Source organism: Saccopteryx leptura, chromosome 11, assembly GCF_036850995.1.
Source record: "Saccopteryx leptura isolate mSacLep1 chromosome 11, mSacLep1_pri_phased_curated, whole genome shotgun sequence".
In the NCBI taxonomy this organism is placed as follows: domain Eukaryota; kingdom Metazoa; phylum Chordata; class Mammalia; order Chiroptera; family Emballonuridae; genus Saccopteryx; species Saccopteryx leptura.
The window spans coordinates 63998570-64013413 of record NC_089513.1 but is presented as its reverse complement, the minus strand read 5'-3'; the positions used below and the strand labels follow the sequence as shown (position 1 = coordinate 64013413).

Genomic DNA, 14844 nt, shown 5'->3' with positions numbered 1-14844 from the left:
AATGTCTCATTGAAAGCAACGCAACCATTTAATATAACATGATCAAGTTTTAATCATACATTTTCCCAACAGCAGAAGTGTAATAAGAGATTCAGTAAGTCATTAGGCCACTTCACTAGGGGGTATCAATACTATGGTTGGAAGAGATTCCCAGCAATAAATGAAGATGTCCCTAAGGGAGAGAACTGGAATTTCAATTCTCTTTTGTTTAAAACATCAAGTAGTAATAATCCTCCAACTGTTTTTTTTTTTTCTCCCTACCCCTCCTATGTTGGATGTGCAGAAAAAAGACACTCAAACCACCCACCAAAATGTAAGAAAATATTTATAAGTCTGCTGTGATTAAAAGGGAGGTGAGAATAAACACATGGAGGGCATTTTTGCCAATTCAAACTGCAGTTGGACCAGGGCTGGGTCTCGGTGAGCACACTGCACACAGCCCATGGCAACCCTGGGACTGTCTATCTTCCCCACCTAGAGTCCCCGGATGGTGTAGGTTCCCAGAGCCGTGCTGGTGCTCCATGAGCCCGGCCACCATCACGCCAGACGACGTGGCTGGATGGCCGACCCAACTCAGACCATTCAAAGATCCTCTGCTATAATTTAGAATTGAGACTGAGAAACACTAAGTCAATCCATTCCTCTTAAGACCAGAACTATCAAATAAACTCAAGAACAAAAGAAAGGCTGTATTTTGGCTGCATGTGTATTCCTGGAGCAAATAAAGTCTATCTGCAGGGACAGAAGAATGAACCGCACACACACAAACATACACATAAACCCCAAGCAGTAAAAGAAAGAGGTGAGATGCTCTTTCTGACCCCTGGTTCTCAGCCCTTCCTATGGCCTTGATACATTCCTGCATTCCCAAAACATCTGACAGTCACCTGCGCTTTCTTGTATAAGCTTACTCAAGTAGGTATTTGCTTCGTATAATTCAAAAGTCCTAATGAATAAATACATTATTATTAGTTTGCAAGAGAGACAGGGTTTTAATTACTTATTTCCTACTTTTCTTAAAATGGGGTGATCTCCTATAATATAACCATTATAATAACTTGTGAAATAACAAAGCAAAAATGACTGAGAAGACAGTTGATTAAAAGATTCTTAAAAAGTAAACAAAACAATCTTACTTCCAGATTCTCTTTTTTATATACTTCAGTAGCTTTCTCTTCAGATAACCCACAGCAGCCATACTCTAGAGGGGTGAACACTGTCGTTGGAACATTAATATAATCGCACTGAAAGATAAACAAATGACATGCTCTTATTTTGTGACACTTTTTTTTTTTACAATAAAAGTCGCTATTACATACATTTATGCAAGGAAAATAAGTGAGTCCAGTTCAGTGTGCCTGATTCTGGCCCCTCACCATGTCAGGGAATTCTAGGTTACACTAAAGGAAACGGGTGAGCCCTTGACTCCAGGGCAGAGACTGGCACTGGCCAGCGGCCGATGGACAGGACTGGCTCTCCCACAGCCCCACCCTCAGACTTCTGGTCTGACAATTACTTAGCGGAGGAGAAGGTGGTGCACTTTGTTGCCCCTCCAGGCACTTCCTAAATTTTTTTCCCCTCCCCAGGATTCTGGACCCTGCTTTCCTAGAACACCTCTACCAGGTGATGAAGAATTTCACTGTTTCACTTGAAGCTTAGACCACCTCTGGCCATGTCATTTAACGGTATCACTGAGATGACGAGCAAAGCAGCCGCTCACTCGTGTGGGACGGAGTGACTGCCTGGGCCACCAAGGGGAGATGGCATGTATGTACTTGGGGCCAGGACTGCATGAGTCCCGTGTTAGGACAGAACCCCGCCAGAGCTGACTGAGACAGCACAGGGGACAGCACAGGAAGTGCAGACTGAGCCGGCAGCTCCGCGCACCTGCCCGGGGGAAAGCAAGCGGTTGCTCTACTGCGTGGAGAAGACAGTGCGTGTGATTGTGTGGACAAGAGCTGGGACATGGCGGTGGAAGCATCATTAAAACTGGGTGTGAAGAGAACGCAGTGGGCCGGGACAGAGAAAGAATGGAGGGTATAACCGGGGACGAAGGTCGCTGTATCTGCCCTTCCACAGCCCCTCAAGGGGTGACACTGCCCAGAGTACCACGTGTCCCTGCCAACAAGTTCGGGGTTGGGAGGTAAGGGGTGACATTTAACCCAACAGAAGGTAATCCAAGCTGGCCAGAAACCTATGCAGGAAAGGTGAGCTGCACCCCATTGTTACTTCTGTGGGAAAAGGAACGAGGAGGAGAGTCTCCTAGATAGTGGTGTGACAGGAGAAACAGTCAGGGTCCAGTCAGGCTAACAGAAGGGCACCTATGAAGCCTTCGTCCATGTGCGAGAGCCACAGAGCAGCTGGGACACCGAGATCCAGCCCTGGTCCACTGCAATGAGGCCCAGCGCAAGCACGGTCCTTGTTCTAAGTCACTGTGCGACTTGACTCAATCATCTGTGTGCTCCTTGTAAGAAACTTCCCCGATTTGCCTCGTTTCAGTGACTGTATTTTACCCAAAAGAAAACCATTTCCAAACACCAGCAGGTACACCTGCTTCACTGAGGTGACTGTGTAGAATGTGCACCAGCCTAGAGTCTTCACCTTCAAATATGCTCGGCCCTGGCCAGCTGGCTCAGTGGTAGAGCACTGGCCCAGTGTGTGGGTGTCCCGGGTTCGATTCCTGCTCAGGGCACACAGGAGAAGCGCTCACATGCTTCTCCACTGCTCCCCTCCTCCTCCCCCTTCTCTCTCTTTCTCCCACAGCCACAGCTGCTTGATTGGTTCTAGTGCATCGGCCTGAGTGCTGAGGATGGCTCCATGAACCTGGACCTCAGGTCTAAAAGTAACTCAGTTGTAAGCACGGACCCAGATGGGCAGAGCACTGGCTTCAGACGGGGGTTGCCAGGTGGATCCCGGGTGGGGTGCATGCGGGAGTCTATCTCCCTGCCTCTCACTGGAAAGAAAAAAAATGCTCTCATCCCATTTTGCGTTTGCTAACCTGCAAATCATGAAGCATTTGTGTTCTTTTTTCCACAATAGCTTGAGAAAATCACATAAACATGTGGACTGCCTAGTTTTCTGACTTCTCCTAGGTAAGGAGGACCAATTGTCCTCCTTTGGGGGGACAGTCCTTCTTTTGTAAGTTCTGTCCTCCCTCAAAAAGTGTCCTCCTACATGTCCTCCTTTTTGATATTGGAAGACTAATCTGTAAATGTCTGTATTCGATCAATGCAGAGTCGATCCATTGTGTGTGATGTGACATATTTGTATTTGACATGACAATTCGTCAAGGATCAATACAGTGCGGTGAGATGTGATTATGAGACGCTGCGCTCTGCACGGGAGACCTTGAGAGAGTGCGTGATATACCGAGTGCATAAATGGCTTTGTGTACTTCTTACTGAAACACAACACGGCACATACGACATTATAGACTCACGATTATATTCAACCATAGACAGGTAAGCACAACTCACGTTTTATTAGTTCATTATCTATTTAATAATTTTCAAATATGTATAATTTTATTTACAAGTATTTTCCCGAAAGTCGAGTTTTAAAGCGGAAATCTAACCTCAAACCATATCTATTAATAACATATTTTGATTAAATAGTTGCATAAAACAGATGTTTTTTAATTAGAAAATGATAAATACACCTGAATATTACTCCAAATAGTGGTTTTGTTTGATATTTAGTTTTACTAAATGAATACTTTTTTCTTACAATTATTAAAAATTAATAGGCATGTAAGCATAATTACAATATAAAATATTACAAATGTTTTTATTATGCATTTATATTATAATGTATTATTATTGCAATGAATAAAATATTTCTTTTATTTATGATATTGTTTAATTTATTTTTGTCCTCTTTTTCATTGTAAAGAAGTCGGTCACCTTATCTTAGGCCATCAAATGCGCATCACTCACTCACTGACCAGCAGCCTATGACATACCCCATGGCTAACAGTGGAAGGCTTCATCCGGAACAGATGCCTCTGTCTCCTGTTTATAGCAATTAAGAAAAACCAACAGGCAATTCCGTAGCTTTCTTGCCTTTCATCTAAAACACTTCCTCCACATCTTACACTATCTCTTCCACTTGTACTTAACTTCATCTTGCCCTACCTGTAGCCTTCTTTTTAGTCCTGTAACTTTAATCTCTGTTTTTGCACATACACGTGTGTACACACACACACACACACACACACACACACACACACACACAGACACCTGTCTTCTAAGCTCTCCACGCCATGGCCACCATGACTAACCCTTAAAGCAGGGGTCCCCAAACTTTTTACACAAGGGGCCAGTTCACTGTCCCTCAGACGGTTGGAGGGCCACCACATACAGTGCTCCTCTCACTGACCACCAATGAAAGAGGTGCCCCTTCTGGAAGTGCAGCGGGGGGGCCGGATAAATGGCCTCAGGGGGCCACATGCGGCCCGCGGGCCGTAGTTTGGGAATGCCTGCCTTAAAGCATTAGGCAACTACTCTAGTTCCATATACCTTGAAATGCTATAGAACTTTGGATGGGATATTCTTCTTTGTATATTTAGCATTCCTGTCCCCATCCATCAATGCCAGCAGTATCATGTCCCCAGCTGACCCTCACCCACCAACACTTCCACATGTGTACAAGGTCTTCATGCACGACCTTGCAAGGCACCTGGGGTGATAAACAGCACACAGCACCCCTTATGAAGAATATATATCCCAAACTTTTCACCTGAACCTAATCATGCAAAGACGATCAGAGAAATTCAGAATGTGAGACATTCTACGAAAATAGCCTGGATTCATAAAAAACCAAAGCCATGAAAAGTAAAATAAGCAAACAGGTAAGTCAAGGCAGAGAGCCAGAGCAGATGAAGAGAGACTCAGGAGTCAGAAGACCCGAATACTGCGTGGATCGGAATGCACGCATACACACTAATGGACAACTGAAGAGCTGGGACCACTACTGCATTGTTGTTGAATTCTCAGCTACAGAAAAGGAATTGTGGTTATGTAGGCGAATTTCCTTGTTCTCAGGAGATAAATACTGAAGTATTTAGGAGCAAAACATCATTGATGTCTGCCACTTATTTCAAATAGCTCAGCAGAAAAAAAAAATGTACATGTATTGTAAATATATACATCTTCAGAAAAGGGGAGAAAGCAAAAATGGCAAAATGTTAACCACTGGGAAATCTGATTGAAAGGGTAATGTGGGTAATTGCTGCTATTCTTCCTGTGGTTTGACATCTTCCTAAATGAAAAGTTGGGGAAATTAAAGATCTTCAACAGTTCTCTACTGCCTAGAGAAGGCCCTATGTATTCTTAACTGTGACATCACAGGTTTCTGATAATCTAGCACCAAATTAATTTCCTAGCCTCATTTCCAATTGTACTCCTCTATCACCAATTGCTCTGCCTGCACATGCCTCAGAATGCTGTAAGCATTGTGGATGAGACAATTCCTGTGTGCAAAAGAACAGCCAGCATGCCTGACACCCACCCAGTAAAACCACCTCCCCAGTCATCTCTGTCCGCCAGCGCCTCTGCACATCCAGTGTCTGACGGAGCAGAGTGTGTCCTCCCTCAGCTGGGGGCTCCCGAGAGGCCGCTCACAGTCCTAGCACAAACCAAACACTGCAAGTTCTGGCCTTTGCTTTGAGTTACCTACTTATCAAAGAGCCCAGGCTTCCTCAATTTCAGATTACTCATCTTCTAAAGCCCATTCCAAATCTTTGATCAAAGGCTATGGAAGGCGGAAGAGGCTGTAGAAATCACCTGACTCACACACACTATCAGCTCTATAGGCGGTAAAATGGGGTGGAGGGAAGTGAAACAACTCCACTTGGTCCCACATTAAGTAGGCCCCAAAGCCAGGGCCAGCATCCTGAGCCACTCTGAGTGACCCTCCTACTCTGTGCCAGTGTGACCCTGTACCTCAAAGGCCTCTTCTGAGCCATTTAGTCAGAACTCACTGCTCCTCCTCTTACTCACAACCTCCATCGAGCTAGTAAGCCCCTGGCACTGGAAACATTCAGCCCTTTGTATATCACACAGCAAATATCCTGTACATAGTGGATATTAAAAAATATTTTTGAAAACCATTACTAAATAATAAGTTGCCTGACTGATGGTAACAATGGATAGAGCATCGACCTGGGATACTGGGGTCGCAGGTTCGAAACTCCGAGGTCACTGGCTTGAGCACAGGTTCACCAACTTGAATGCAGGGTCCCGGCTTGAGCAAGGGGTCACAGGCTCGGCTGGAGCCCCTGGTCAAGGCACATATGGGAAGCAATCAATGAACTGAAGGGACACAAGTATTAAGTTGATGCTTCTCATCTTTCTCCCTTCCTGTCCCTGTCTCTGTCTCTCTCTCAAAAAAACCCACAAAAAACCCCCAAAAAAATCCCACAAAAAAACAAAAACATCAACTGCAAATGATTTATTTGTGAAGAACCCTTTACTTGCAAAACAAGCACATGTTTGTTTTATTTGTATTGATGTTTTAGTCATGATTTTTATTTAGATCATTATTTCAAAAACAACAGTAAGAAACCCACCTTTTCCAAACGACCGCCAAAAAGTCTTCGAGCCAGCAGCTTGCCTGCCTTTATGGCAACAGGAGTGAGCTCAAGTTTACCTTCCAGGACATCCCCAATAGCATAGACATAGGGCACGTTGGTTTGTTCCAGATCGTTTACTGGTAGCTTGCCAGTCCTGTTAGATTTTGAAAGGGAAAAAATATGACCAACTCTGTAAGCTGGAGGACTACCACTATTCCAAGATAACAAAACGCATAGAAAGAGACCTCCAGGAACTCATGCACTCAGGTCATCACGCCCATGAGACCAATGGCTCACACCAGCAACGGCTTCGGCAGCTCCGAAGGAAAACACCCTGCCGGGTGATGCGACCACACTCGTTCGGGACGCTGAGGGTGTTCACAGATTTCCCCTAGACCTGCACTTAGAACTTTGAGATCTTTCTCCTTGCCTGACCAAGGTCGAAATTCACTTCAAACCAGACAGTAGTGGAATACATTTCCACAATTATTTGTTAAAATCATGCATGAGCTCTTTAAGGCACACAATAAAGAGTTACTGACTGACTAATGAAGAAAACTGGTAAGACAGAGCTGGGACAATACTCACTATAAAAAATATATAAAGCATTAAAATTTTGCATCCAAGTAATTAAATGAGAATTTTAAGAGGGGAGCTGTAGAAACATTTCGATGTGTGCATGAATAATGCAGTGATCCCACATGTACATACTTCTCATTGATGTGGACACCAATCTTCTCCAAGCCCATATTCCTTGTACAGGACTCACGACCAATTGCTAACAAAACCTATGTTTAGACAGAGAGCATAAACACAAATGATCAGTATCAGAATAAAAGTGAGAACATCACTATAGATCCCTCAGACATGAAAAGACTAATAACTTTTGTGAACGCCCTATACCAATAAACTTAACAGCTTAGATGAAATAGATTCTTTTAAGTCAAAATGCATTTTTTTTAAATTGTGGTAAAATTCACATAAAACATTAGTTTTGGGTGTACAACATAACGATTTGGTATTTGTATATATTGCAAAATGATCACCACAATAAGTCTAGTTAACATCTGTCACCATACATAGTTACAAATTTTCTCTCATGATGACAGCTTTTAAGATCAACTCTCCCAGCAACTTTCAAATGTACAACACAGTGTTGTTAACTATAGTCTCCATGCTGTACACGACGTCCCTGAAACAGACTTCTTGACAGACACAACTTACCAAACTCACCCCAAATCTAAATAACCCTGCCTTGTGTGCTAAGTTATGTCCCCCCGCCCCAGATTCATATGTTGAAGTCCTGACCCCCAATACCCCAGAATGGACTGGATTAGAAGACAGGACCTTAAAGGAGTAGTTAATGTAAAATGAGGCCGTTAGGGTGGCCCCTAATACAAGATGATCAGTGTCCTCTCTAGAACACACAGCACGAACTGAGGAGCAGTCATGTGAGGACACAGAGAAGACAGCCAACCACCTGCAAGCCCGAGACAGGCCTCGGAAGAGACCGAACCAGCCGACACCTTGGTCTTGGGCTTCTGGCCCCTAGAACTGTGAGAACCTCAATGTACTTTCCCTACGCTGCCTAGTCTGTGCTGTTCTGTTCCCGCAGCCCTAGTCGACCAATTCACCCTGTGTTCATTAAGGAAACTGAATTCACAATTTCCAAATCTTTCATTAATTAACTCCAGACCCTGATGACTTCACTTATAAAGTCTATTAACCAATGTAACTCATCATATTAACAGAATAAAGGAGAAAACAATTTAATCATCCCAATAGATGTGGGAAAAAAAAGCATTTTACAGAACTTAACACCTTTGGGGATTTTAATTAAATCTCAGCACATAAAGAATAAAAGAAAACATGCCACATGAGCAACAAGACGGACAGTCATGAAGACAGAAAAGTGGGGCCTGAGAAAGATGAACAGCTTTTTGACATCTGGACAGATCCCTCTAAGCACTACCCCTAAAAATTCTGTAGAAGTGTGAGACCACTTCTGGAGAAACTCAAGAACGACCTGGCACTCACTGCCACATCTCCCCCCGCCCCCAGTACTGCCACTAACCAGCAGTACCTACACCAGCTGCTGCTGATTCCATCCCGGCCCAAATCTGCTTGCCCAGCTCCAACCATTCCCTATACTACACATTAGTGCCAGACATGATGGCCGTCCACAATCCAGCCATCACATGTCAGAGGTGTCACCAGAAGGGTGAGTTTGAAGAGGACAGGTGGCAGAGTATCCTCAATGTGCTATGGTGGGTGGAGGTGGTCAGATTAGACCCCAAGTTCCTTGTGAACTTGGACCCTTCTCCCTGCAGTAACAATGGCACCACCAACTTGGTACGCAAGCTGGTTAACAAGGATCTCCTGAGCGTGCCCACTAACCACCCCTCCCAGTACCCACTGTGGATCGACCAGCAGTGTCAGTATAGTTGCCCAGAAGTCACTGGAGAATGAGGGTCCCTGCCCCCACTGGGCCCTTTGCCTGTCCTGCCACTCCAGGGTAGCCAGGTCTGATAGACACCAACCCCTTCCTGCAGCTGGCGCACCAATGCATGACCTGCAGGCTACTGCGGCTCCCTGACAAGCACTCGATGACAGCCCTGCTCAACACCTGGGCAGAGAGCACCCGCCAGGCCCGCCTCTCGGCCGCCTGGCCACCGCCGCTGCCGCCTCCCGGCTGCCTGGCCACCGCCACTGCCGCCTCCCGGCTGCCTGGCCACCGCCGCTGCCGTCTCTCGGCTGCCTGGCCACCACCACTGCTGCATCTCGGCTGCCTGGCCACCACCACTGCCGCCTCCCGGCCGCCTGGCCACCACCGCTGCTGCCTCTCGCTGCCTGGCCACCACCGCTGCTGCCTCCCGGCTGCCTGGCCACCACCGCTGCTGCATCCCGGGCTGCCCGCAGCCTCCTCAGGGCTACAGAGGACACACACCTCACATCTGACCTTTCTAGGTGTTGGCTCCCTTAGAGAGCCTGGGATTAGGTTAGCGTTCCTGCTTTTATCTTCTTCCTTGGGAACCTCCCAGACGTTTCCCCACACTGTCCAGGACTGGGGCCGGCAGCTGCAGAGCTGGCTGCATCAGTGGTGGGGGTGAGAGTTTCTCTGGGGAGGCAGACGTACCCCCAGGGCTGCGCTTCTCCACCTGCTGGCCCTTTGGCTCCTGCAGGGCCCATGTCCTTCCTCAGCATCACGGGGAGAAGTCGGGGCCCTGGCAGAGCCCCTTTGTGTGCTAGAAAATACTGTGCCCATTTCAGTAGGGGAGGAGGAAGATCACAGGAAACCTTTAGAACACACAGAATTCTCTGATCACAGTGTTGGGTTCAGAGTGCTCCACTGTTGGCACAAGGGGCATGCCACAGGGCTGCTCCTGGACCCAGGGCTGCCAGCTGCATCTCTGTGGGAAGTCTGGCCTGTGGGTAATTGCGTATCCCACCACCAGCTGAGCCTCATGCCTCATAGCGTTTTCCCTTCAAGGCCTGGGCGTTAGCCCAGCACAGTGAGGGGGCTGGGGAACAGAGGCTCTGGTGGAATTCTGTCCCTGGTACCATGTGAAGCAGTGGGACTCATTCTCTGGTCAGGGTGCCATCTTCTGGACCTGGTGTCCTCAGAGCCACCCCTGGGAGTGAGGACTCCCTGATGGGGCATCGGCTGTCCCTCTGCAGACAAGAGCTTTCCTCTTTTGTATGTGAACAACCATGTCATCTGGGGTTCTTATAATAAATTTATTTTTCCTGTGTTTGCCAGAAAATAGAGAAGTTAAACTTCCTCAACCCACTAAAAGGCATCTGTTAAAACACGTACAGCTTACACCCAAGGAATCACCAAAGACTGAATGCCTGGCCCGCCCCCACAATCAGAGCAAGGTGAGGATGCACACTTACAATTTCTAGTCCACCCTGTACTGGAGGTCTTAGCTAGTGCAAAAAGGCAACAAAAAGAAATAAAAAGCATGTAGACTGAAAAAAAGAAGCCAGACTGGTTTTATATGCAGCCATAAATCTTAAAAACCTATAAGGTTAATACATAAAAATGACTTGTATTTCAATATCTATCAACTAACCACTGAAAATAAAAAATTTTATAACCATTTATAATAGCTTAAAAAACATGAAATATTAAAGATAAATTTAGCAAAATATAGGAAAGACCTCTAAAGCAAAATAATATATTGCTGAGAGAAACTAAAGAATACATAAATAAAGATACAGGCTGCTCATGTACATATTAGAAAAATCAGTATCATTAAGATGTCAGTTCTTCCAAACGGATCTATGTGATCAGTACAATCTTAATTAAAATCCCAGAAGGCTTTTTTAAAAAAAAAAATTGGCAACCTGTTTTTAAAACTTATGTAGCCAGCTCTGGCTGATTGGCTCAATGGTAGAGTATCAGCACAGCATGTGGAAGTCCCAGGTTCAATTCCCAGTCAGGGCACACAGAAGATGCACCCATCTGCTTCTCCACCCCTTCCCTTCTTGCTTCTCTCTCTCTCTCTTCCTCTCCTGCAGCCATGGCTCGATTGGAGCAATTTAGCCCTGAGGGCTGAGGATAGTTCCATGGCCTCTGCCTCAGGCCCTAAGAAGAGCTCAGTTGCTGAGCAATGAAGCAACACCCCAGATGGGCAGAACATCACCCCCTAGTGGGCTTGTGGGGTGGATCCTGGTCAGGGTGCATGTGGGTGTCTGCCTCTGCCTCCCCTCCTCTCACTGAATAAAAAAAATTTATATGGAAATGTAAAGGACCTAAACAAAATCAGAAGACTTATTATACCTGGCCTAAGATTTACTCTAAACCTTCAATAATCAAAACAATGTGGTGCTGGTTAAAGGAGACAAATGGTCAATGGACTAAAGAGTGCAGGAACAGATGGACAGCTAATAGGTCACACAGTTTCAACAAAGGCAACAAAGCAATTTAATGGAGAAAGGGAAGTCTTTTCTTTTTAATCTTTATTTATTGATTTTAGAGAGGGGGAAGAGAGAGAGCAGAGAGAGAAGCGTTGATTTGTTGGTTCACTTATTTATGCATTCCTTGGTTGATTCTTGTAGGAGCCCTGACTGAGGATCAAACTTACAACCTTGGCATATAGGGATGACATTCTAACCATCTGAGCCACCCAGCAAGGGCACGGGAACTCTTCAACAAATGGTACTGGGTACCCATATGGAAAAAAAGAATCTCAATTCCTACCACACACCATAAACAAAACTTAATTCAAGATGGATTACAGACCTAAACTTAAAAGAAAAAACTATAAAGCTTCACAAAGAAAATATAGAATATCTTCACAAAGATTTCTTAGAGCACACAGAAAGCACTAACCAAAAAATATTTGATAAATTGGACTTTATAAAAAAATTTTAAACTATTGTTTACTAAAAGATTTCATAAAAAATTTAAAAAGGCAAGCCCTGGCTGGGTAGCTTAGTTGGCTAGAGCGTTGTCCCCATATGCCAGTGTTGCAAGATTGATCCCCAGTCAGGGCACATATAAGAACCAACCAATGAGCTTGACCAGTGAGGGTGAAGGGGATGGAGTAATGACCTGGGACACTAAGGTCCCAGGTTCAAAACCCTGAGGTCACCGGCTTAAGCACAGGCTCATCTGGCTTGAGTACAGGCTCAGCCAGCTTGAGCACGGGGTCTCCACTTGAGCGTGGGATTATAGACATGACCCCATGGTTGCTGGCTTAAGCCCAAAAGTCACTGGCTTCTGAAGCCCAAGGTCACTGGCTTGGCATGAGCACCTATGAGAAGCACTCAGTGAACAACTAATGTGAGGCAACTATAAATTGATGCTTCCTATTTCTCTCTCTACCTGTCTGTCAGTCTGTCTGTTTCTCTTTCTCTCAAAAAAATAAACAAAGAAAGAAAAAAGAAAAGAATCAACCAATGAATACAGAGATGGGTGGAGTGGCAAGTCAATGTTTCTCTATCTCCCTTCTTCTCTCTAAAAGCAATCAGTAATAATATATAGGCAAGTCACAGATGGGAAGAAAATATTCACAACACATATATTTTTAAAAGGAATATATCTGAATATACACACAACTCCTGCAATTATTTAAATAAAAGTCCAAATAACCCAATAGGCAATGAGCCAAAGACTCAAACAGATACTTCATAAGGGAAAATATCATATATAAATGAACAATAAGACAAAAATATGCTCAACATCACTATATTAGGAAGATGTAAATTAAAACCATAATAAGATACCACTATACATGCATTAGAATGGCTAAAATGAAAAAGCCAACCAACCCCAAATGTTGGTGAGGATATGGAACAACCAAAACTTTCATGTATGGCTGGTAGAAATATAAAATGATATAATCATTTAAAGGTGCTTGGCAGTTTCTCAAAAAGTTGAACATAGAAACTATCCTAGAAGCAAGCAGTTTCACTCTTAGGTATTTACTTACCCATGAGAAGTGAAAATATGTATATGTCCACATAAGGCCTTGTACCAGAAATTTTCATAGGAGTGTAAGTCATAATTAGCCCAAACTGAGAACAGCCTAGGTGTTCATTCAGAAGAAAATGAATAAACTGTGGCATAGTCATGTAACTGTAATTAATACAATTCACCAATAAAAAGAACTACTGAAACACACAGCAAAATAGATAAGTCCTAAAAACATCATTCTGAATAAAAGAAGCCAGATATCAGGAGTCCCTCCAAACGGTTCCATGTCTGTGATGTCTAGAATAGGCAAAACTAGTCTATGGTGACAGAAGCAGAACAGGGTTGCTTGGGGTCAGGAAATGGGGAGGGACACCAGAGCTTCCTAAACACATAGAAATTTTGTTACCTTCAAATGAGTGTGTATTACACAAACATGCATTTGTCAAACTGAATGAACTCTACATTCAAGATCTGTGCATTTGATTACATGTAACTTATACCTCATTACAAAATCAAAAAATTTACAAATTTAGATGTTGTGAACCACTTTATACCCATATATTTGAGAACTTAAATGAAATGAACTAATTCCTAGAGAAATGTAATTAATCCAAAGTAACTCAAGAAAATATATAGAAAGCCTTAAACATCCTTTGATGGTTAAAAAAATAAATCATTGGTCAAATATATATATCCATAGAAAATTTTAGACTCAGATGGTTGTTAGGAGTGAATTCTATCAAACATACAAAAAAAAAATGCTCTAGTACTGCATAAATGTGTCCAGAGAACAGAAAAAGAGAAAACATACTCCAAACTTCTTTCATGAGTTAGAATAACCTTGATACCAAAAACTGAAAAGTTGAATATGTGAAAGGAAATTATAAACCAATATGATTCATGAAAATAATGCAAAAATTCCAAATAAACAAATCCAACAATATATAAATAGGACCTTTACCAAGCTGGGTTTATATCGTATAAAGTATAAAAAGTTGATTGAAGATTAGAATATCAATGTAATTAGAATGAGATACAAACAAGTGGAAGCATATACCGTGTTCATAGATAGGAAGAATTAACATCGTTAAAATGTCCATACTACCAAAGCTCTATAGATTCAATGGAATTCTTATTAAAATACCAATGGCATATTTCACAGATCTAGAACAAATACTCCAAAAGTTTATATAGAACCAAAAAAGAATCCGAATAGCCTCAGCAATCTTGAAAATGAAGAACAAAGCAGGAGGTATCACCCTTCTTGATATCAAGTTATACTGCTAGGCCATTGTAATCAAAACAGCTTGGTATTGGCATAAGAACAGGCATACAGATGAATGGAACAGAACAGAGAACCCAGAAAAAACCCACACCTTTATGGTCGATTGATATTTGACAAAGGAGGTAAGAGTTATCAATGGTATAAAGACAGTCTCTTTAAAAAATGGTGTTGGGAAAATTGGACAGGTACATGCAAAAAAAAAAAAAAAATGAAACTAGACACCAATTTGCACTGCTCACAAAAATAAACTCAAGATGGACAAAAGACTTAAATGTAAGTCGTGAAACTGTAATAGTCTTAGAAGAAAACATAGGCAGTAAACTCTACAATATCTCTTGTAGCAATATTTTTGCCAATATATCTCCATGGGCAAGTGAAATAAAGGATAAAATAAACAAATGGCACCACAGAACATTAACAAAATAAAGACAACCCACACAATGGGAAAACATTCATCAATACATCGAATAAGGGGTTATTAACCAAACTTTATAAAGAACTTCTAAAAACTCAACACCAGAAAGATAAACAATCCAATTAAAAAGTGAGCAAAGGAACTGAATA

The 14844-nt window shown here is 43.2% G+C and overlaps 1 protein-coding gene across 1 annotated transcript in view; it reads right to left on the bottom strand.

The window, feature by feature from the left end:
- TXNRD3 (thioredoxin reductase 3) overlaps nt 1–14844 on the bottom strand; it is a 66403-nt gene that overhangs the window by 9161 nt on the left and 42398 nt on the right. The window contains exons 11-13 of the mRNA XM_066352685.1: nt 7283–7359; nt 6569–6725; nt 1137–1244 (exon numbers count right to left, since the gene is read on the bottom strand). Coding sequence (XP_066208782.1) covers nt 1137–1244; nt 6569–6725; nt 7283–7359 — 342 coding nt within the window. The remainder of the gene's footprint in view (nt 1–1136; nt 1245–6568; nt 6726–7282; nt 7360–14844) is intronic.